Raw genomic sequence first — 25,066 nt, 5'->3', positions numbered from 1 at the left:
AACCAGAAGTACAGTAGAGCAGATCAACAGGACTAGAAGCTGGTTCTTTGAGAGAATCAATAAAATTGACAGACCACTGGCAACACTTATCCAAAAGAAAAGAGAAAGGACCCAGATTATTAAAATTATGAATGAAAAAGGAGAGGTCACGACGAACACCATTGAAATTGGAAGGATTATTAGAAATTTTTATCAACAGCTATATGCCAATAAACTAAGCAATCTGGAAGAGATGGAATCCTTCCTGGAAACCTATAAACTACCAAGATTGAAACCGGAAGAAATTGATTTCTTAAACAGGCCAATTAATTATGAAGAAATTGAGTCAGTGATAAACAACCTTCCAAATAACAAAACTCCAGGCCCGGATGGTTTTCCTGGGGAATTCTACCAAACATTCAAAGAAGAAATAATACCTATTCTCCTAAAGCTATTTCAAAAAATAGAAACAGAAGGAAAGCTACCAAACTCATTCTATGAGGCCAATATTACCTTGATCCCCAAACCAGACAAAGACCCCATCAAAAAGGAGAATTACAGACCGATTTCCCTGATGAATATGGACGCCAAAATTCTCAACAAGATCCTGGCTAATAGAATCCAACAGTACATTAAAAGGATTATCCATCACGATCAAGTGGGATTCATACCTGGGATGCAAGCGTGGTTCAATATTCGCAAATCAATCAACATGATACATCATATCAACAAGAAAAGACTCAGGAACCATATGATCCTCTCAATCGATGCCGAAAAAGCATTTGACAAAATACAGCATCCTTTCCTGATTAAAACCCTTCAGAGTGTAGGAATAGAAGGTACATTTCTCAATCTCATAAAAGCCATCTATGAAAAGCCTACTGCAAATATTATTCTCAATGGGGAAAAGCTGGAAGCCTTTCCCTTAAGATCAGGAACTCGACAAGGATGCCCACTCTCGCCACTATTATTCAACATAGTACTAGAAGTCCTTGCAACAGCAATCAGACGACAAAAAGGGATCAAAGGTATTCAAATCGGCAAAGAAGAAGTCAAATGTCTCTCTTCGCAGATGACATGATACTCTATATGGAAAACCCAAAAGAAGCCACTCCCAAACTATTAGAAGTTAGAGAGCAATTCAGTAACGTGGCGGGATACAAAATCAATGCTCAGAAATCAGTTGCATTTCTGTACACGAATAACGAGACCGAAGAAAGAGAAATTAGGGAATCCATCCCATTTACAATAGCACCAAAAATCATACGTTACCTTGGAATTAACTTAACCAGAGACGTAAAGGACCTATATTCTAGAAACTATAAATCACTCTTGAAAGACATTGAGGAAGACATAAAAAGATGGAAAGATATTCCATGCTCATGGATCGGAAGAATTAACATAGTTAAAATGTCCATGCTACCCAGAGCACTCTACACTTTCAATGCTATCCCGATCAAAATACCGAGGACATTTTTCAAAGAACTGGAACAAATAGTCCTTAAATTTGTATGGAAACAGAAAAGGCCCCGAATCTCCAAGGAACTGCTGAAAAGGAAAAACAAAGCTGGGGGCATCAAAATGCCAGATTTCGAGCTGTACTGCAAAGCTTGATCACAAAGACAGCATGGTACTGGCACAAAAACAGACACATAGACCAATGGAACAGAATAGAGAGCTCCGAAATGGACCCTCGGCTCTTTGGGCAACTAATATTTGATAAAGCAGGAAAAAACATCCGGTGGGAAAAAGACAGTCTCTTCAATAAATGGTGCTGGGAAAATTGGACAGCTACATGCAAAAGAATGAAACTTGACCACTCTCTCACACCATACACAAAAATAAACTCCAAATGGATGAAAGACCTCGATGTGAGACAGGAATCCATCAAAATTCTAGAGGAGAACATAGGCAACAACCTCTACGACATCGGCCAAAGCAACCTTTTTCATGACACATCCCCAAAGGCAAGAGAAACAAAAGATAAAATGAATTTATGGGACTTGCATCAAGATTAAAAGTTTCTGCACTGCCAAGGAAACAGTCAGAAAAACTAAGAGTCAGCCCACGGAATGGGAGAATATATTTGCAAATGACACTACAGATAAAGGACTGGTATCCAAGATCTGCAAAGAACTTCTCAAACTCAATACACGAGAAACAAATAAACAAATCAAAAAATGGGCAGAAGATATGAACAGACACTTTTCCAATGAAGACATACAAATGGCTAACAGACACATGAAAAAATGTTCAAAATCATTAGCCATCAAGGAAATTCAAATCAAAACCACACTGAGATACCACCTTACGCCAGTTAGAATGGCAAAAATAGACAAGGCAAGAGACAACAATTGTTGGAGAGGATGTGGAGAAAGGGGATCCCTCCTACATTGTTGGTGGGAATGCAAGTTGGTACAGCCACTCTGGAAAACAGTGTGGAGGTCCCTTAAAAAGTTAAAAATTGAGCTACCCTATGATCCAGCCATTGCGCTACTGGGTGTTTACCCCAAAGATACAGACGTAGTGAAGAGAAGGGCCATATGCACCCCAATGTTCATAGCAGCAATGTCCACAATAGCTAAATCGTGGAAGGAGCCGAGATGCCCTTCAACAGATGACTGGATTAAGAAGTTGTGGTCCATATATACAATGGAATATTACTCAGCTATCAGAAAGAACGAGTTCTCAACATTTGCTACAACATGGACGGCACTGGAGGAGATAATGCTAAGTGAAATAAGTCAAGCAGAGAAAGACAACTATCATATGATTTCTCTCATTTATGGAACATAAGATCTAGGATGATCGGTAGGGGAAGAAAGGGATAAAGAAAGGGGGGGTAATCAGAAGGGGGAATGAAACATGAGAGACTATGGACTATGAGAAACAAACTGAGGGCCTCAGAGGGGAGGGGGGTGGGGGAATGGGATAGACCGGTGATGGGTAGTAAGGAGGGCATGTATTGCATGGTGCACTGGGTGTTATACACAACTAATGAATCATCGAGCCTTACATCGGAAACCGGGGATGTACTGTATGGTGACTAACATAATATAATAAAAAATCATTAAAAAAAAAAAAAGAATAGCAAAAGCTCCATAGCCGGGGTCCAACTCTGGCCCTGCTCCCATTGGCCATATGACCTTGGGCTCTGCCTCAGTTTCCTCATGACTGATCACAGTACCTCATATGGCTGTTGTGAGAATAAATGGCTTAATATGTGAAAGGTGCTTACAGCAGTGTCTGGCAGATAGTAACCACTCAGTAAATGTCAGAGGCTGCTCTTATTGCCACTGTTCCCTTGTTTTCAAGCTGTATGCATTCACTGCACTTTTGCATAATGTCTCTTTGACATAGTCCCCTGTGAAGAGTGGGAAGTCATAGGTAAAAGGACAGGGTCAGAGAGGGGTATAGACTGCCCTAAGAACGAGTTAGTGCGGTTCTCGCTCCAGGACTTCTGATCGCCCACGTGATTTCCAGCACTTCGCAACACGTCTTAAGTTGTTTACAAACACTGAACTCTCAGAAGAAAGTTCCTTGAAAAGCCTTAACCACTGCCGTGCTCCTTTCACATAAACAAGGAGGGAAATGGCACTAGGAGACAATGCGACTAGCAACATTGAACACATTGGAGGACCTCACACCTGGAGTTAACTTGGGGATGTCTGGATCAGAACCAAGTCTCCTTCTGCATGTGATGAAATCCTTCCACACTCCAAAGTCTCAGCGTTCAACACTCCCCAAATCACCAACACCCGGAGCATCAGGAACTCTGGAAAACAGCCCCCCCCCACCACCTCCCATAGGGCGCCGACCACACGACAGTGCTTGTCGCCAACACCGCTGGGGGGCGCCTGTGTGTTGGCAAGGCTCCACTCTGCACTACTTGGGACCGTCACTTAACATAAAGGCAACAGGACTCAGCCATCAAAAAGAACAAAAGCTTGCCACGATGTGGATGGAACTAGACTGTACTATGCTAAGTGAAATAAGTCAGAGAAAGACAAATACCATATGAGCTCTCGCAAATGTGCAAGTGAAGAAACAAAACAGATGAAAATAGGGGAAGGGAAGGAAAAATAAAATAAGATAAAAACAGAGAGAGAGACAAACCATAAGAGACTCTTAACTATAGGAAACAAACTGAGGGTTGCTAGAGGGAGGTGGGCAGGGGGATGGTCTAGATGAGTGATGGGCATTAAGGAGGGCACTTGTGATGAGCACAGGGTGTGGTATAGAAGTGATGAATCGCTAAATTCTACTCCTGAAACCAATACTACACTATATGTTAACTAACTTGAATTTAAATTAAAAAACAAAACAAAACAGAAAGGCAGCAGAAACACAAAGTGGGGAAATGCTAAGAGAACAAGTGAAAGCAATACGCGAGCAGGAGTCTTCTCTTTTCTCCAAAGTCCATGCACCTTCTTGGGCTGCCCAGTGATCTCTTCTCACTGGGACGTAAGGTCCCCCACTTACCCGCAGAAGTGACCAGGGTGAAGGGCAGTGAGCGCAGACGTAAAGGCGAGATATGATTAAGCAGCTGGCTATGGGATCATTAACATGGACCTCATTTGCCTGGATATTTTCCCACAAAAACAGACAGAGACAGCGCTGAGTCCTGCAGCCAGGCCTTCAGCGTGGCTGAGACACCTGCAGGGAGCCCTGCCTTGCTCCTTGGGAAAAGGAAACGCTTAGGAGGCTCCAGAAAGACACAGCATTCCAGTCAAAGAGCTCGGGACTGAGGTTCGGGACCCCTAGATTCAAATCCCAGCTCCGGATAGCTGAAAAAAACATTCGTGTCTGAGTCGTGGTTGACGCATCATTTCGATGGAACTGACAGTACTTGTCTTGCCCCCTCGAGCTGTTGCTAGAGCAAAAGAAAGAAGAGCATTTGGAGGATTTTGAACGGAGTCAGCTGCGCTCCGCGGGGCTTACCTACCTTGCTCTCCTGCGCCCTCGAGCTTCTCCTCGGCCTCCCCCAGGCTGTGGCACTCCTCTGCGGCCTCTGCACTCCTGGCTTCTGTCAGCGAAGAAAAGAAACATCCCCTGTCAGCCCCCGGTGATAACCAGAGGAGCACATCCTGGGTGACCTCTCTGGGGTGCCCGACGCTGTTGACTAGTTCCTCTGCCTGGCCTCTGACTTTGGTTTTTCCTGCACTCGCGTGCCTGCTCCCCCCTAGCTGGCCTTCCTCCCTCCCTCTGCCCCTTAACCACTGCTGTTCCCAAGGGTTCTGTTACAGGCTCCTTTTTTCTCCTCACTCTCCAAGTGGTGGCATCCATCCCCTTGGGTGCTATTGACGGCTATCTCTTCAGCCAGCACATGAAGGGACTGAGCCATCTGGACAATGGGCAAGCCATCACTGGAAAACGGACCATCTGGGAAAGCTTCCTCCAGACCCCTGAGAACCCCATGTGGGAAATACTCCTGTTCTCAGGAAGTATCCTGACAGTACTGTTCCAGAGGAGGCAGGAATAGAAAAGTAGGCCAAACTCCGCTGTAGAATGTCATCTGCCACAACCCTGTGAGTAGTTATAATGACCCCCATTTTTCAAATAGAAAAACAAACAGAGCGGTTAAGGTCCCAGAGCTCATAAGCGGCAAAGTCAGGATTTGAACACAAGCCTTCAACAGGTCTGGTGCTCGCTCTTCCTCCCCACAGCCAGCCCTGTGGGTTCAAAGTCTGAAAAGTTCAGAAGTCCGTTCTAAAGTGAAAGTGCCCCTACAGAAATGTTTCTAGATATGGCGTTTAATTGCACATATCGTATGGTGACTAAAAGTATTTTCTCTCAGTTGTGTATAGTTTTTATGCCTCCTGAGCATAACTAAATAAAACACAATTATACATTTTATTATCCCCAAATCCAAAACAAACAGGCTAGATAAAAGACCCCTCAGAATGCCAAAGCCTGGGACACAGAGCAGTTTCCCCACAAACAGCCCAACCAAGTGGGGCGTGGAGGGGAGGAGACAAGGTGATTTAAGGTCAATTCAATGAGTGCCAATTTGCCAAACAATCTTCAACCTACTAATTGACGGATTATTGACTCACCACAGCTTGTTCATAGTAATATTTTGTACTGTTCACTGAGCTTTGGGTTTCACTGAAACTACCCAATGTATAGCGTATTTTCAGAATGACAACTGCTTGCGCATTTTGAATGTCAAGTATCAGGTGTGTCACAAATATCAAAGAATTTATAAGAATAGAATAGGTTTTTCTTGTCCAATGCATTTTCAGACCAGTCTGCTACTTTTTTCTGTTCTTCTTGGTTAATGGATTTGCTTGCTTAATAGAAGAGAAGAAAAAGATGGTCTTGAAGGTAGTGTGCAAGGAATTGTCCTAGGACTATTGTCACACTTGCCCCTGCATGCCCTCCAGAAGCTCACACACGCAAACACATCCATCCGCACCTCTGCACACGTTCACAAAATAAGAGTTTCATCTGCATGTTAATTTTCACATGTCTGTGTCAATTTAAATATGTTCATGTAACACACTTTCTGGGAGAAAGACATTACCTTAAAATAAATAAATAAATGAAAAGAAAGAAAGAAAATGAAGGAAGGAAGGAAGGAAGGAAGGAAGGAAGGAAGGAAGGAAGGAAGGAAAGGAGGGAGGGAAATGAAAGTGACAGCAAGGAAAGAAGCATTTCCTAAGCACCTCCTACGCCTCGGGGGCTCTGCCTCAAACTGTCATCACAGCGCTCCATCTCATTGAAACCCACACCACCGACAAGGTAGGTGTCATAATCCCTGTTTACAGGAGAGGAAACTGAGGCTCAAAATCAAAGGTGCACCACCCAAGTGACAGAGTCCCGATCCAAACTAAATTCCACCTCGCCCCAGAGGCTATGAATTTTGGAGTGGGGGGAGGACTAAGATAAATTTCACAATGGTCCTGATCCCTCTTATACAGCAGTCCCCATCTACGCTTAGCTGAAGAAACAACTGTCCAATGACAAAAGGATAAAAACCTCAAAGAGGATTATGTCAACCACAATCAGTGTGCACATCCTAAAAAAGACAAATTAATATCTCTCTCTTCTTTTGTGAAGCAGCCTTTCTTTTCACACAATCACAGAGCAGAGCCATGCATTGTTAGCTTGGCTTTGATTTGCCAGAAGATAGCACAGGTGAGTTCCAAAAGGAAAAATAATTCACAAAAGGCAAAGTGACAATGGATGTGGGAGAGGGAAGCAATCTCTAAGTCACCGTAAAATTACTTTTGGATGGCTGTGGAAACGTAAGCATATTATGTTAATTTCTCCAGAATGCGTAAAGTAGGTGCCCCAGAGTTACAGAACGTTCCTGACTTCTTTCTGCTTTCTCAAGTGCATCGTTCAATAATTAAAATCTATTATATTCCTAGAGCAAAACACTTAGTAACACCTCAGCAGACACTGGGGAGGAGAGAAATGGAATTTTGATAGCAGGTCTGCTACTAACTTGAGATGAAATCAGCTTAATGCTAATTATTTTTCGCATTCAGTTTCTATATCTACCAAATGGCCTAACTTTGGGAGAACAGGGTTCTTTCTATGAATGCCTGCTGAATTAACCATTAACTTTCCCTATCTCTCCACATTACCAATCCTTCAAGCCCCATTTCAAACCACATCGGTTGTTCAAATGCCCTTACCCCAGCTCACAAGAATCCTCTTCTTACCTCCATTTGTGCTTTTGCTCATATAATTAGCATTTCATATACATACTAAATGTACAAATTAAACTATGTACCAAATAACAGGTGCCAGACATTGATGGAATTTGAAGATAACATGATTACAATAATAGCTGATTTCAGTGAATCCTTATTAAGGGCAGATATTATTCTAGGTACTTGTGCGTATATTAAATTATTGAGTCCTTGCTGTCTATGAAGAATGTCCTACTGTTACCCAATTCTACAGATAAAGTAAACTGAGTTACTTAGTAACTTGTAACTTGCTTGTTGTTACTCAGATCATCCGTGCTGGAACCAGAATTTGGATCCATCAGCCTAGCTCTGGAGCCCTGGCAGTTAACCACTACTCTACAGCTATCTCTCCAGGCCCACATTCAAGGAGCTCACAGCTGAAGTAAAGACAGATGTGGAATCAGAAGATGACACAAAAGTGTGATCTGACTGAGTGCACCGAGGAAAGGTGACCAATAGACTGGGAGAGTCTTGTAGGAATTTGTGAGGAATCACCATCCCAAAACCTGGACTTCTTTCAACATAGATTAGTTTCATCTATTTTTCTTTTTCTTTTTCTTTCTTTCTTTTTTTTTTTTTTATTTGAGACAGAGAGAGAAGAGGGAGGAGGAACAGAGAGAGAGGGAGAGGGAGAATCTTAAGCTCCACAGCCAGCACTGAGTCCAAGGTGGGGCTCGATCTCACAACCCTGCTATCATGACCTGAGCCAAAATCAAGATTTGGACGCTTAACCAACTGAGCTGCCCAGGCTCCCCTCATCTATTTTTAAATGCATGTAAATGGAATCATACAGCATAGCTTCTTTGGCATCTGGTTTCTTCTGCTCAAAATTCTGTTTATCTAGAGGAGAAAACAGGCAGCAACCTCTTTGACCTTGGCCACAGCAACTTCTTGCTAGACACGTCTCTAGAGGCAAGGGAAACAAAAGCAAAAATGAACTACTGGGACCTCATCAAGATAAAAAGTTTCTGCACAGCGAAGGCAACAATCAACAAAACTAAAAGGCAACCAACAAAATGGGAGAAATTATTTGCAAATGATATATCGGATAAAAGGCTAGTATCCTAAAGAACTCATCAAAATCAACACCCAAAAAATAATCCAGTTAAGAAATGGGCAGAAGATATGAACAGATATTTCTCCAAAGAAGACATACAAATGGCCAACAGACACATGAAAAAATGCTCAACATCACTCATCATCTGAGAAATACAAATCAAAGCCACAATGAGATACCACCTCACACCTGTCAGACTGGCTAAAATTAACAACTCAGGAAACAACAGATGTTGGTGAGGATGCAGAAAAAGGGGAACCCTCTTACACCATTGGTGGGAATGCAAACTGGTGCAGTCACTCTGGAAAATACTATGGCGGTTCCTCAAAAAGTTAAAAATAGAACTACCCTATGACCCAGCAATTGCACCACTAGGTATTTACCCAAAAGATACAAAAACACAGATTCGGAGGGGTACATGCACCCCAATGTTCACAGCAGCACTATTAACACTAGCCAAATTATGGAGAGAGCCCAAACACACACACACACACACACACACACACACACACACACACACACACACACTGGAATATTACTCAGCCATCAAAAAGAATGAGATCTTGCCATTTGCAACAATGTAGATGAAACTAGAGTGTACTATGCTAAGCAAAATAAGTCAGTCAGAGAAAGACAAATACCATATGATTTCACTCATATGTGGAATTGAAGAAATAAAATAGATGAAAATAGAGAACAGGAAGGAAAAATAAAATAAGATTAAAAAAACAGAGAGGGAGGCAAACCGTAAGAGACTCTTAACTATGGAGAACAAACAGCATTTCTGGAGTGGAGGTGGGGGGGGACAGGCTGAATGGGTGATGGGCATTAAGGAGGGCACTTGTTGGGGTGAGCGCTGGGTGTTCTGTGTAAGTATCAATCACTAGATTCTACTCCTGAAAACTAATACTACACTATATGTTAACTAACTTGATTTTTTTTTTTATTTATTTGACACAGAGAGAGTACAAGCAGGGGAAGCAGCAGGCAGAGGGAAAGGAAGGAGCAGACTCCCTGCTGAGCAGGGAGCCCAATGTGGGGCTCGATCCCAGGACCCTGAGATCATGACCTGAGCCAAAGGCACATGCTTAACCAACTGAGCCACCCAGGTGCCCACTAACTTGATTTTTTAAATTCTGTTTGTGAGACTCATCCATGTTGCTTGCGTATAGAAATAGTTCATTCTCTTTGCTGAATTGTATACTTTTGGATGAATGTGCCACCAATTATTTATCCATTCTACTGTTAATGAATATTTGGATTGTTTCCAATTTGAGGCTATTAGAAATAGTCTGCCATGAGCATTTCCTTTCACATCTCTTGGTGCACATATGTAGACATATGCAGGCATTTCTATTCAGTATATCCTCAGTAGTGGAATTGCTGGTTCAAAAGTGATGTATACATTCAGCTTTAGTAGATACTGCCAGACAGTTTTCCAAAATGGTTATATCATTTTACACTCTCATCATAGTATAGAAGAGTTCCATTGCTCACATCCTTGCCAACCCTTGGTAGTATACTCTTTTTTCCATTTTAGCCATCCTAGTGGTGTGTAGTGCTATTTCACTGGGGTTCTTGGGGGATTTTGATGGGGGTTTAAGATTTTATTTATTTGAGAGAGAGAGTACAAATGGGGGAGCAGCAGGCAGAGGGAGAAGGAGAAGCAGGACCCTGGGACCATGACCTGAGCCAAAGACAGATGCTTAACCCACTGAGCCATCCAGGCACCCCGAGGTTCTTGTTAAATAGCCTTGTAATTAATCTCCCTTCTTCCTCTTCTGCTTCCCTCCAATCTACTGTCCAAATAAAAACCAGAAAAATCATTTTCAAACACAAATCAGAATGCACTATTCCCCTCCTTAAAACATTCCAATGGCTCCCACTGCACTCAGAATGAACCCAGACTCATAAGTCCCCAAGTGATCTGGCTTCTACCCACCTGCCCAACTTTATCTCACTCCAACCGCACTCCCTGTCTCCCACTAGGCTCCAGGTACTCTAGACTCCTTTCTCTCCGATGAACCAGCTACGCTCTCTCTCACCTGAGGATCTCTGGATATGTTGTTCTCTCTGCCAGGAACCCAACCCCACTCCCCATCCCCCACCTCAAATGCCTGCATGCCTAACTGCTATTAATCCCTCAGGTATCAACTCACAGGTCACCTCCTCAAGTGAGAGCTCTTGTTGGACTTCCCTATCAAGAGTTTATTTCCTCTGCAGCACCTGCACATCTATACATCTTATTTCTTTATGTACTTGTTTACATCCTATCTTCTCCACTAGCTTATGAGGTCCACAAGGGCAAGGACGTGACTCTCTTGTCACTACTGCATGCCCACTACCTGGCACATAAGAGAAACTCAATAAATTTTTATCAGCTGATGGATTTAAGAAATATATCCCTGTTTGGGAGGATCTAAGCCCTTCCTCACTGAGAAAAATAGATAAAGCAAAATGTTCCAAGATGTTCAGAAGAGAAGCATCATTCATCAACTTAGCCCTTTTTTACTGAGCACCTACTATGAATGGGATAAGCCTCTTTTTTTTTAATGTTTTTTTTTATTATATTATGTTAGTCACCATACAGTACATCCCCGGTTTGGGATAAGCCTCTTGTGTTTTGCCACAAAAACCACAGCAAGGCTCCCTCTCGATTGTTGACTAGCTTTTATTCTAGTATGGCTGACCTTGAGGTGCCTTGAGCCTTCTGCTCTCTACTTTTGACCACTATATATAGATTGACCCTTACTTCACAGGTGCAGTAACATTTAAATTACTTTGCCCAATGTTTTAATTCAGCAAGTTTGTGTGTGAGGAGGGAGGGGTTCTAATAGTAATGTCAATAAATTATCACTTGCCATATGTGGGCATTTGATAAGAGAAAAATAATTGCCATCCATTCTTCTACTACCCAGGAAAAATCAGCAAATCTTCTCCAAATCTTTGCTCTTTCTTTTTTCCTTTATTGCCAGTGTTGTACAAAAGGCTCAGGAAAGAACATGTCTGGAATTACTATATAAAGTAGGGCATTTGGGGGATTCTAATTATTCAGGCGTGCGCTATGGGAAGGAGGGAATTAAAGCCCTCTATGCCCACACCGGTGGAAATGAATTGGGAATGAAGTGGAGATAGATTATTAAGAGCCTCAGGGTCTGGACCTGTTTCCAGCTCATTTGCTGAAATCAGCTTCCACACCTTGCCTTAGTCTCCCCCATCAGAGATACCGAGGAGCCTGGCAGTACTGATAGCGGTTCAGCAAATAATGTTCTGAAATCAAGAGTAAATATAGTATCTCCTAGAACAACCAAATAGATTCAGAAGCCATCTTTGGCCATTGTTACCAGAAGACAGGAGACGGGGAAAAGAACCATCTTGTACAGGACACCTACTCTCTGCTAGCTACAGTGCTGGACACCTTCCATAACTTACTTCAACTTCACAATGACCCGAGAGATAAGTATTATCTCCATTTTGCCGATGAGGACGCTGAGGCTCAGCAAAGTAAGTGACCTGTCCAGGGTCCCACTTAATAAGTGGCTCGATCAAGCTTGAACCCAGATCTCTCTGGCCCCAAGGCCTTGTTTAGTGACACTGATTGAGTCCACCTTGACCTTAAGCTGTGGGAGTACAAGGAGAAAGAACAGAGGAGGACCTTTCCTCTACTGGATTTCAAATTGCTCTTGAACCGACAGCACTGAGTGCAGACTATCTAAAGGGGACTGGGGAAAACGTCAAATTAATTGAGATCATCACAGGGTTAGATTACTACTTAATAGACTAGCTAAACACTGGGGACACGGCCTCAATACAGCCAGAATTTCAAACTACAGTCTTGTCTCTTTCCAGTGATGCATTTGGATATCTAGCTCCCTGACAGCGCCTTTGATGAGACGGTGTGAAATACACACCTGGGTAAGGAGATGAGCCACTGGGAGATGGGTGAAGCCCATTCCAGAGCCCCAGGCCATAATTTGTTCTGCTCTACACCTCAGTCCCAGAGAAAGAGGTCAGAAGGAGGGCACGGGAACAGCGTCGACCCCCAAGCTTGTTTTGTCCCCAGAACAGAAGTGCACCAAGTTCCCTCAAAACACTGTGGGTGGGAGGGAAGTTAAGGCCAAAGAGCCAAGAACTGCATCTGCTAACAGACAGGAGTTTTCCAACTAAAACAATTAAGCTCGGACATTGGTGCCTTGGGAAGATTTTCCTGTTTTCAATCTTGCTGAGACCTAGGCCTTCCTTTAACTTACACACTTTGCCTCCTTTCTGAATATTGAAGTTAGGTATACTGCTTTCCTTTCAAATCTAGGATACGTGGCCTCAGGGGTGGTGAGAGCTACAACCCTTGGAGTGGCCAGAAGACGCTAGATGACTACTTGAAGGGAGCATTGAGGGCTTGATTCAGATTTGACATGAGGCATTAATTCAATCACTCACATTCAAATTCAACAACTATTTGCTGAGCTGCACTGATACACAAAGTAGGCATGATCCCTTCATGGAACTGACAGGTCAGGGGAGAAGACACAAAAACAAAGAAAGAAAGATGAACGATGTAGAAACATGTAATTACCAATCGTGATAAGTGCTATGAAGGAAAGAAAAGGCGTTATGAGGACTAAGGACAGGGAGAATAAAGAACAGTAATTAGAGGTACAAATTTTACATTTTAAAACAGTTTGCTGTAGCAGTTGGAAGCCCATTTGGAAGCCATCTCATTACCCTAGGGGAGAGATGACGTGCCCTGAGCCAGGTGCTGATGGTAGAAGTGGAGTGAAGTGATCCAGTTGGACGCCTATTTTGGGCATAGAATCAACTGGACACAGTGGAACTGGAAAGGTGGGAGCTTGGAGGAGAGGTGAGAAAAAGGAGATGACTCCCAACTTTGGGACTGGACAAGATCATCTGAAATGGTGAATTTGTAATAGTGCATAGATTCCCAGAATATGAGGTTTCAGAACCAGGTTTAACAGGCCAGGAGGGAGAGTCAGCCTACCCCCCCCCCCCGCCCCCCGCTCCTCCGCGTGAAGCACAGAGCCACTAGGGGCACTGAAGGCATTGCTACCTAAAAATCAGGGCTGTCAGGGCTGAAAGAAAAAGAAAATGAGGTTTTATTCTGGTGCCACAATCTCCCTTTCTGTTCTCCCTGCCCTCCGCATACCACACCTTTCAGAATCCCAGGACTTTCATGCTGCCTCCAGCCACTACATTATCTGGGACATATATTAATAAAGAACTCCTGGGGCGCCTGGGTGGCACAGTCGTTAAGTGTCTGCCTTCGGCTCAGGGTGTGATCCCGGTGCTCTGGGATCGAGCCCCACATCAGGCTCCTCCGCTAGGAGCCTGCTTCTTCCTCTCCCACTCCCCCTGCTTGTGTTCCCTCTCTCGCTGGCTGTCTTCTCTGTCAAATAATTAAAAAAAAATCTTTAAAAAAAAAAGAACTCCTATAATCAATAAGAAAAACATAGTACTGTACAGCACAGGTAATATAGTCAATAATATTGTAATAATTTTGTATGGCGACAGATGGCAACTAGACCTATCATGGTGATCATTTTGTAATGTTATAGAAATATCAAATCACTATGTTGCATAGCTGAAATTATAATATTATATGTCAATTATGATTCAATAAATAACAAAAATATAGACAACCCAATAGAAAATAAGCAAAAGATCTGAACGGGCATTTCACAAAAAGGATATCCAAATTGCCAATGAACATATGAAAAGGTGCTCGACTCCTGAAACCAATATTGCACTGTATGTTAACTCAAGTTTTTTTTAATAAAAGGGTGCTCAACTCCATTAGTCATTAGATAAACACAAAAGAAAATCATAACGAGCTACCACTACATACTCACCAAATGGCTAAAATGAAAAAGTTTAACAATACCAAGTGTTGGCAAAGATTCAGAGCCACTAAATTACTCACATATTATTTATTGGAATTTAAACTGATACAATGACTTTGGAAAAAAAGCATTTGCCAGCATCTACTAAAGCTGAACATACACAAACCCTCTGGCTTAGCAATCCACTCCTAGGCATTTATCCCATGGAAATATGGACATATTTGTGCCAGGAGATACGTACGAGGATGTTTTTAGGGGCATTATTGATCACAATCAAAAACTGGGGAAAACGTAAATGTCTATCCTCAAGAGAATGGATAAAACAAATTGTGATGTATGGACACGAATGCTATCTAGAAATGAAAGGGAAGAAACAAACACTGCATATAAGGACCCGGGTGGATCTCACAAACGTCATGTTGAAAAAAGAAACAAGGGGTGCCTGGGGGGCTCAGATGGTTAATTGTCTGCCTTTGGCTCAGGTCATGATCTCCAGGTCCTGGGACCGAGTCCCACATCAAGCCCCACATGGAGCCGCACGCTGGGCTCCCAGCTCAGCAAGGAGTCTGCTTCTCCTTCTCCCTCTTCTTTCCCTCTGCTTGTGCTCTCTGTCTCTCTCTCTCCCTCAAATGAATAAATAAGATCTTTTAAAAAAAGAAAAATGAAACAAAATGCAAAATAGTATTTTCTATGATTCAGTTTATGTGACGTTTACAAACAGGCAAAACTAATCTGCGGTGATAAAAGTCAGGAGAGTGGAAAGCACTGGGGGCAGGGCAGTTGAGGCTAAGACTGGGTATGAGGTTTCTCTGATGCTGGTGACATCCCTTTTCTTAATCTGGGTGCCAGCTACACAGGCAAGTCCATTTCATGAAAATCCATCAGTCTGTGCCTTGTGATTTGTCTACACTTAAATATATCTGGGGGCACTTGGGTGGTGCAGTCGGTTGAGCATCCGACTCCTGGTTTCCGGTCAGGTTCTGATCTCAGGGTTCTCATGAGATTGAGCCTCAAGCTGGCTCCCCACTCAGTGAAGAGTCCACTTAAGACTTTCTCTCCCTCTCCCTCTGCCCCTCCCCACAGCCCTTGCACACATTTTCTCTCTCTCTCTCTCTAAAATAAACAAATAGATCTTTAAAAAAAAATAAAAATATTTGTGCTATACATCAATAAAAATATACTTTAAAAACAGCTGGCAGTCAAAAGAAATACGACTACAACAAATAACCAAAATCATAGTCAAGGTAAGCCAAGGTCACAGCCCTTCAGTGCCAAGCATCAAGTGCAAAGAGTGAGGATTAAAAAAATAATTACAAATAGTAAAATCATTGTAGTTTCAAATATGAACTTTCTGTGCATTTAAGTGTTTGGCCTTGATCTATTGTTGTTACAGCATTTGGCTGCCAATTTTTGTTTTGCCGATAGGATTTGGCTGATTTTGAAGGTTTGTGAAGGTGTTACTGTATCCCTTTCAGGATGGTCTTTTTTTTTTTTTTTTTTAAGATTTTATTTATTTATTTGACAGAGACAGCCAGCGAGAGAGGGAACACAAGCAGGGGGAGTGGGAGAGGGAGAAGCAGGCTCCTAGCAGAGAAGCCTGATGTGGGGCTCGATCCCAGAATGCTGGGATCACGCCCTGAGCCGAAGGCAGACGCTTAACGACTGCGCCACCCAGGCGCCCCAGGATAGTCTTTTGTACATGTATATATACTATGGACGCACACATGCATTTACTCACAAGGATATGTACTATATGCAATATAGGTTTATGTCTACAAAACAATGAGAATGATGCCTATAACCACCCACAAAATGAGTCTGAGTATTTTATTAACACAACTGGTCTGTGTGTACATGCTCCTTGCCACTGAATGCCCATTAAAGACGTCCCAAAACTATTTGCTCTGGTCATCAAAAACCTGTCCTGTATAATGGGAAAAAAAACATGCTTTGGCGCCTACCACTCATCATCCGTGTGCCCCTGGATGAGTGATTCAACCTCTTTGACTCCGTTTCTGCCCAGAGAAAATGGAGGAAATACGACCTAAATTGTCAGACTACAGTGAGCACCGAACAGAATCGTTTACAGGAAAGTGCCCGGCATGGACTAAGTCAGCCCTAAACAGATACTAGGCAATCGTAGCAATGCAACAGACTTTCTATCTTGCAATTCTATTCATTTTAAAGTAAACACATTAACTTTCTCTATTTCCTCCATAATTTAATGAGCACAAAAGGTCAGGCCTTTTGAACTTGCTTCATAGACTGGATATTTAAAAAAAAAAAAAATGTTTAAAAATACGACAGGCCCTGTATTTCGGAAAGAGAAGCAGACAAAGATAAGGAGGAAGGGCACTGGAACCTTAAATTTGAATTCATGGAACAGACACCTTTTCAGGTACACACACTTTAAAAGTCAAAATAAAATGAACCACCAATAAATGAATCAATGAAAAAAGAAGTAAAAAATTTTGAAAGTCATAAAATACATTTTATTTAATTTCATATTTTAATCAAATTTCTTTCAGTAAAACTAAACTACCTCCAGTGACAACATATAATTACTGAGAAAGAATAACTTCAGTTGCAATTGCCTAAATCAAGATCCTTAATTTCAGAGTAACTGAAGACATAACGTGTCCCTTAAAAAATGTTTTCTCGGGGGCGCCTGGGTGGCTCAGTTTGTAAAGCGTCCAGCTCTTGGTTTTAGCTCAGGTCATGATCTCAGGGTCATGAGATCCGGGTCCGTGCTGGATATGGAGCCTGCTTAAGATTCTCTCTCTCCCTCTCCCTCTGCCACCGCCTCCCACCCTTCTCTCTCTCTTTCTCACTTTCTCCCTCTAAAAAAAAAAAACAAAAAAAAAAAAACAAATTTTTTCACAGCACCTGGGTGGCTCAGTCGTTTGAGTGTCGGGCTCTTGATCTCAGGGTCATGGTTTTGGACCCCAGCCAGTGCGGAGCCTACAAAAACAGAGGCTATGAAATAGCACATGCTCAGTGTAATGTCACTTTTGTGAGATATATATAGATAGATATAGATATAGATATTTGCACAGCCTTAGAATAAGATTTTGAAGAGACAGCTATTCAAATGTTCAGAAGCGGTATCTTTAAGCAGCAGGATTGCGGAAGATACATGTCTCTTTCTTTAAACTTTTGCCTTTCAAATTTTACACCATAAATATCTATGACTTTTAAAATGAGACAAGAAAATAGTCTTCTCTTTAAAAATGATCTGTAATTGACTTTTACTTGTTTGATTTTTTTTACGTCTTGGCAGAAATCTGAGGGTAGATTCATAAAATCTTCTCTCCCCTATTATTGCTTTCTCCCTTATAATTTCTTGTGTTTTGACCATTTTTGGGAAACACTGATGGACATTATCATATAATCTAAAAAGAATAAAATAAACAGTTGCTCATAAGTGGTTGCATGGACATACTCAAGATTTTAGGCCTTGAACAGCCTCTCTTCAGATATACTAAAAATTGACATGGCCAAATCTCCTATGGAGACTATGTGTTGAATGGTGAACTTAAAGGCTACAGTCTGGCCTCCACGTGGGTGTGTGACCCGAGACAAGCCATCCAACTGCTCACAACCTCTGCTCCTCACTTGGGCCCTCCAGGGACTGCCTTTCCACTTCCCCTGCTTCTCTTTGCAGAGACCCTGTGAGACTCCGAGGGTGGCCAGGAAGTCTCAGCAAGGCTGGTGGCATTTAGTCAAAGAGTTCTGTGTTAGCTTGCCAGGGCTGCCATAATAAAGTATGGGTGACTTAAACAACAGAAATTTATTTTCAAACAGTTCTGGAGGATAGAAGTCCGAGGTCAAGTTGTTGGCAGGGATGGTTTCTTCTAGAGCCCCTCTCTTTGGCTTGTGGATGGCCATCTCCTCCCTGTGTCTTCACGTAGACTTCTCTTTGCCTCTTCTTATAAATCATAATGGATTGGGGTCTGTCCATATGACCTCATTTTATCTTACTTACTTCCTTAAAGGCCATATCTCCAAATACAGTCCCATTCTGAGGTTCTAAGGGTTAGGATTTCAACACATGCATTCTGGGGGGACATAATTCAGCCCCTAACAAGTTCTAATCAAAGAAATGAACATAGTGAGTGGAACGAATGGGTCTGATAGCAACAAGAGTCTGATTAATGATATGGTATGGAACTACCTGCAAATTTCCCAAAATATAGGTAGGGTTCCATTTCCCTCACCCCCCTTTCAGCAGGGCACTGCTTAGCAAAGTTGCCCTGAGTGCGGGGGATACTTTGTATATTATCCAACAAGCAAACCGTTCAAGTTGTCATACCAGCTGCCAGCTCATAGTTCAATTTTAGCGGCACCCCCACTTGTATCCGTTAAAGAGAGATTGTGGATGCACTTACTTGAATATTTTACTGCATTTTGCCCTTATTATGTCAAATCAGTGCGTAGAAAATGGGAAAATGACAGGCTGGAGCTAGTGATTAGAAACGTACGTCTCGTCACCTTACTACAATCGACACAAAAATGGGAACTATCATGTGGGCTGGAATCAGGGACTCTCTCTCAACTGAGAGTTCACCGAGCTTAAGCTGATGTGTATACATCTGTGAAGGAAAAAGAAAATAAGCTAAGGAACATAGACTAAGTTCCAAAACCAAATGCTCAAAGACTGGACCTAAGAGACAAGGCATAACTTGGAATCTAAAAGCGCGTGTTAGCTAGAGAATGGAGCTGCCCCAGCGACATCTAAATTTCTTGTGCAACCTTCACATGTTCATACACTTTTCTGGGGACTGCCTATAGGGAACTTTCCATAGAAAAGAAGAGAATTCTGTACTGGAACGTGGGAACATGATTTAAAAGTCCCTGGCCCCATCCTAGAAGCCTACTTTCTGCACCAGTCCTGAGTCCTAGTCCCTCTCGCCCCATCCGCAGACATCCGTATTACATAGATTCGGCTTTCGTGTTTTTTGAGTGTATTTCTTCCTTCCTACCTCTACTTTCCTAGCTCAGATATTTATTACCTCTGACTTAGAGAGACTCCTGAACGGGCTCCCTGACTCTGGTTTCCTAACCTTTACACCTCCCATATTCCACTGCCAAATAAATTCACTTGTTCAATTGATGTGTATCTTTGGAGCCCCTAGTTCAGGCTAGACATTATGCTGAGCACTGGAGAATTCAACCCCAAACAAAGCAGGCACATACCCTGGAAGTAACAGTTTACTGGGGAGACAGCCGATTGCTAGAAACAAATCATTACAATCAATTAGCATTATGAGAGCTCTGTTAGTAAAGAACAGATGCTACAAGAGCAGGGAGCTGGGAGACCCAAACTAGTGCAGCAAAATGGGGGGGGGAGGTGGTAAAAAAATGTTTACTGCTGTACATATTCTTTCTTGGGGGAGAATCAGCCCCCAAAAGGGGGTGAAACAAGAATGGGCAGATTTCTATGAGATAATCAATAGGTATGAGGCTAAGATGTCTATTAGACATCAGAACGAAGACATCAAAATGGTGGATGTGTGAGCCTGGAGTCCAGGATCTGGGATGGAGACAGCGAATGGGCGTGGAGGGGTGGCACTATTTAAAGCCATAGGATTGGATGAGATCACCCAGGGAGGGGAGGGGGGAGAGGGGCAAGAGACAAGTATTGAGCCTATGTAGGTGTAATACTAGAAGTCAGAAAGAAGAGGAACCAGCAAAATGGATGGAGAAGGAACAGTCATTGAGGTAAGATGCAAAGCAGGAGCATGAGGAGTCGCAAAGCAGCAGAAAAGAAAGGATTTCAGAAAAGGGGGAGTGAAGTCTTTTCAACAAACGGCGCTGGGAAAACTGAATATCCACACACAAAAAATATGAAGTTGGACCCTTGTCTTACACCACATATCAAAATTAACTCAAAATAGATCAAAGAGCTGGACTAAAACTACAAAACTCTCAGAAGAAATTCTCAGAAGAAAGCACGGGAGAAAATCTTCACAACATTGGATTTGGCAATGATGTCCTGGATATGACACCAAAAGCACAGGCAACAACAACAACAGCAAAATAGATCAATTGAACGACAGCAACGTTTTAAACTTCTGTGCATCAAAGAACACAACGAACAGAGTAAAAAGGCAACTTAAAGAATGTGAGGAAATATTTGCACATCATATATTTGATAAGAGGTTAATGTCCAGGATATATAGGAGAAGGGGGAAAAAATCCAGAATATATAAATAAGTCATACAAGTCACAACAACAGGTATGGAGTTTCAGTTCTGCAAGACAAAAAGAGTTCTGGAGATTGGTTACACAATGTAAATGTACTAAACACTACTGAACTGTACATTTTAGAATGGTTAAGGTGACAAATCGTGTATTATGTGTATTTCACCAACATTTAAAAATTTTTTTGAGAAGTAAAAATAAATAAATAAATAAATAAATAAATAAATAAATAAATAAATAAATAAAAATTGTTTAAGGTAGTGCATTTTGCTGACAGGTTAAATAACCGTGTAGTAAGATATGACACTGGAGACTTGTTAAAGTCATTTCAGTAGAATGAGCTACAGAAGCTGATGGAAGTGTAGGTACAAGAGAGACTGGGGGGTGAGGAAATAGCACTAGTGAAGATACATAAGTCTTTCAAACTTTTTAGCTTTGAACAGGAGCATAGAGACGAGGCCACAGCTGGAGGAGGATGTGGGGTCAAGGCCGGCAGAGTGAAGATGAGAAAGGCTGAAGAATGTTCGTAGGGAACCGTGGGACTGTCTAGGGGTGTCACGTGGCCATTTGGGATCTGCAGTGTTCTAGGTGAAATGAGCCCCACTGGCATGGTTGTGACCTTTTCTCCAGGAGCAATACAGTTGCTCGGGGGCAGGTGCAGGGTTAGTGACTTTAACCTGGCTTTACCCACGTTGTGTTTGTTTTCTAGGCAATTTTTTGTGAACATAAAACTGCTTGAAAAAATAAAGTCCTTTTTTTTTTTTTTTAAATCAATCTGAGATGCTGTGTGGAGCATGAATGGGAGAGGGACAGCTCTAGAGAAAGGAGGCCCAGACAAGAGCCTGTTATTGCCACTTGCTGAGACAGGGAGCACAGACAGGAGTGAGTTTGGGGATCAGGGGAAGCATATGGTGAGTTCAGTTTGGAGGGGGCACGTGAAGTCTGAGTTTCCTCGAGCTGAAGGGAGTCCCTGCCCAGTATTTTTTCCGCAGAAGCACAAAGCACAGAAAAACCCCTTCGTTGTGTCCCCTTGTCGCTCTGCAAGCAACTTAAATAATTGATAACAAAAAAATTGATAACATATATTATTATTGGAATATATGCAACCCTAGGGGGAAAAGAACACCTACAAATACTTTTCTTTTAAAGTCAAAGTCATGGGGTGTCTGGGTGGTGCAGTTGGTTAAGCACCTGGCTCTCGGTTTCAGCTCAGGTTGTGATCTCAGGGTCCTGAGATTGAGCCCTGTGTTGGGCCCCACACTCAGTGTGGAGTCAGCTTAGGATTCCCTCTCCCTCTGCTTCTTCCTGCTCATGCTTACATCTTTCTCTAACATAGGTAAATAAACTTTTTTAAAAGCTTACAATTAAAATCAAAGTCATGTGTTTATCTTGGTTTGTATATATAATTCTCCCTTTTATGTGTCTGTCTTTAGGTGATATATTTTGCTTCAAATGTGTTATATATATACATATTTACATACAACTCATATATATGTGTGCATACATACATATATGTGTATATATATACACAAAAATATATGTACAAATACATCACCTTGTTTTGCTTTTAAAAAGTGAAAGTATTTAAAGACTGATAGTCAATGCTAGAGAACCAGACATCACATAAAACCAGCTGTATGCTCAGCCACATAAGCAATGATGTGCTGTGCTGGTTAGGAGCACAGGGTCTGGAACAAGACCTCCTGAGTTAAATCTCCGTTCTGCCACTCACTAGGTGTGTGACTTTGCGCAGATGAGGCCTCAGTTTTCTCTTTTGTAAAATGGGAATATAATAGACCTTACAGAGTTGTTGTGTGGCTTAAATGAGTTAATAAATATGAAGCACTTAGAATAGTAAGAACTTAGGGGCACCTGGGTGGCTCAGATGGTTAAGCGTCCACCTTTGGCTCAGGTCATGACCCCAAGGTCCTGGATCGAACCCCGCATTGGGCTCCCTCCTCCCTCTGCCCCTCCCCCCACCGTTTGTGCCCTCTCTCTCTCTCTCTCTTTAAAATAAAATCTTTTTTAAAAAAAGAATAGTAAGAACCTAAAGTATTAGCTATTATTCTCATGGAGAAATGTTCCACCAAAATTTGTTACTTAACTCATTTTATTCTTATTTATTCTTAAGCCCAATTTAGCATTTGAGTGATTTTACTAAACTCTGTAATACGCATCCTTAGCAAAGAGAAATGCTAGATTTTACATGAGATAAGTTGGTCCAGGCATTTCTCATTATATAAGGGCTGTTAGGGAATGTTAACCTCAGGGTGTTGCCAGTCACGAGTCTGCAGGTCGAACCTGCCACCAGAGGGCACCAACAACAGTTTCTGACAAAGCCGAGTCGGGGAAGACAGAAACAGGTCAACCTGAATTACTTCTGGGTCTACTCCGGTAGGATTAAAACAGGATTTTTCTTTACATTTAAAGAAATGTGAATTTTGGGAAGGGGGAATGAAACATGAGAGACTATGGACTATGAGAAACAAACTGAGGGCTACAGAGGGGAGGGGGGTGGGGGAATGGGATAGACCGGTGATGGGTAGTAAGGAGGGCACATATTGCATGGTGCACTGGGTGTTATACACAACTAATGAATCATCGAGCCTTACATCGAAAACCGGGGATGTACTGTATGGTGACTAACATAATATAATAAAAAATCATTATTAAAAAAATAAATAAAAAAATAAAGAAATGTGAATTTTGGGGGCGCCGTTGAGTGTCTGCCTTCGGCTCAGATTATGATCCCAGGGTCCTGGGATCGAGCTCCCTGCTCACCACGGGAGCCTGCTTCTCCCTCTGCCTGCTGCTCCCCATGCTCATGCTCTCTCTCTCAAATAAACAAATAAACAAAATATTTTTTTAAAAAAAGAAGAAATGTAAATTTTGGGGTCGACTGGATGGCTCAGTCAGTTGGGCGTCTGCCTTTGGCTCGGGTCATGATCCCAGGGTCCTGGGATCGAGTCCCACTTCAGTCTCCCTGCTCAGCAGGGAGCCTGCTTCTCCTTCTCCCTCTGCCCCATCCCCTGCTTGTGCTCTCTGTCTCTGTCTCTCTGTCAAATAAATAAATAAAATCTCAAAAAAAAAATCCAATTTTGGCAATTTAGAACCCCCTAGCTTGGAGAACTTCCTGATTTAAATGATTGATAGTATCTGAGTTTTAAGCCACATACTCCACACCTTTTCCTGAGAGTCACATCGCCTCCCGACTACAGAGCTTGTTCTAAGTCTCTTCCTCCCTCATAGACGGTGAGCTGGGTTCACGCGCCAGCAAGGGCGGGCGCTACCAACTCTGCAGGGAGAGTGACCATGTTCCTGCTGCACCTCTCTTCCCACAGGGCACGAGGAGATACCGCGTTTCAATTGCCATCCACGTGACTCCACAGTACTCAGGTATCCGTAAAAATATCGTTAAGTGTGCACCTTACCTGTATCTAGGAATTGCACTGCATACCCTGCTGAGTGGCTCTTCACATCTATGGCTTTGTGGTTAAGGCTGTGGGTCCCCTTGTATAGCCTCCTTTGTAATAAATTATCTTGTGTCATTTCCCACAGCCTCTGTTTTTAATTAATCCATTTAACACCAATTTCAAAGAAAATAGATGTATTTTTGTATTTCAGTTTTATTCAGTTGTACAAAGGCCGGTATTTTCATCTTTTTGGCAGCTCTGTAATAACATTTTAGATCCATTTGTTATATGTTATTATCCACACTGGATCATTTCACATTTTAAAAAGTTAACTATTATTCACTGACACACTGAATTTGTCGTATTGTTCGGGGAAATCTTTTGAGGAAAATGTAACTATTATACACCTGAAGGAAATAGAAATTCAGATATTACAGTTGCACAAAATCTGTCCTGGTTCACTCTCTGTAAGAGCTCCAGGCTGAACGGTTTCTGAGGCCGACTGAGGCTTGTCTCCTGCTTCATTGTTTTCCTGCCTTCCTTGCTCAGTCTGTCAGACCTCCGCACCAGGCCTTGAACATGCAGGGCACACCACTGTCTTGGGGCTTCCTTTCTTGCTCTTTCCCCCAGATATCCCTCCCCACCTCAAATAGCACCCCCTTCGCTAAGTTCTGCCCTGACCACTCTGTAAGCTAGGAAATATCTCCAGCATCCCGGGTCCCCCATCCCCTTCTATCTTTTCCCACAACATTTATCCTTTCTGTCACCCTGTATCATTTTCCTTCCTTTTTATGTATTTTCTGTCTCCCCCTCCTGGAATATAAACGCCACAAGACCAAGGATTGTTGTCTGTTT

General features: G+C 42.4%; 1 protein-coding gene across 4 annotated transcripts in view; it reads right to left on the bottom strand.

Moving 5' to 3' along the window:
- Nucleotides 1–25,066, bottom strand: part of PDE1C (phosphodiesterase 1C) — a 620,160-nt gene that overhangs the window by 512,590 nt on the left and 82,504 nt on the right. For all 4 annotated transcript variants that reach the window (XM_045792902.2, XM_087860925.1, XM_087860921.1 and 1 more), the window contains exon 3: nucleotides 4,925–5,005. In XM_045792902.2, coding sequence (XP_045648858.2) covers nucleotides 4,925–5,005 — 81 coding nt within the window. The remainder of the gene's footprint in view (nucleotides 1–4,924; nucleotides 5,006–25,066) is intronic.

The sequence above is a fragment of the Ursus americanus genome, chromosome 3, assembly GCF_024610735.1.
Source record: "Ursus americanus isolate L20-20 chromosome 3, mUrsAme1.1.p, whole genome shotgun sequence".
In the NCBI taxonomy this organism is placed as follows: Eukaryota; Metazoa; Chordata; class Mammalia; order Carnivora; family Ursidae; genus Ursus; species Ursus americanus.
This window is presented reverse-complemented; position numbering and strand designations above follow the sequence as displayed.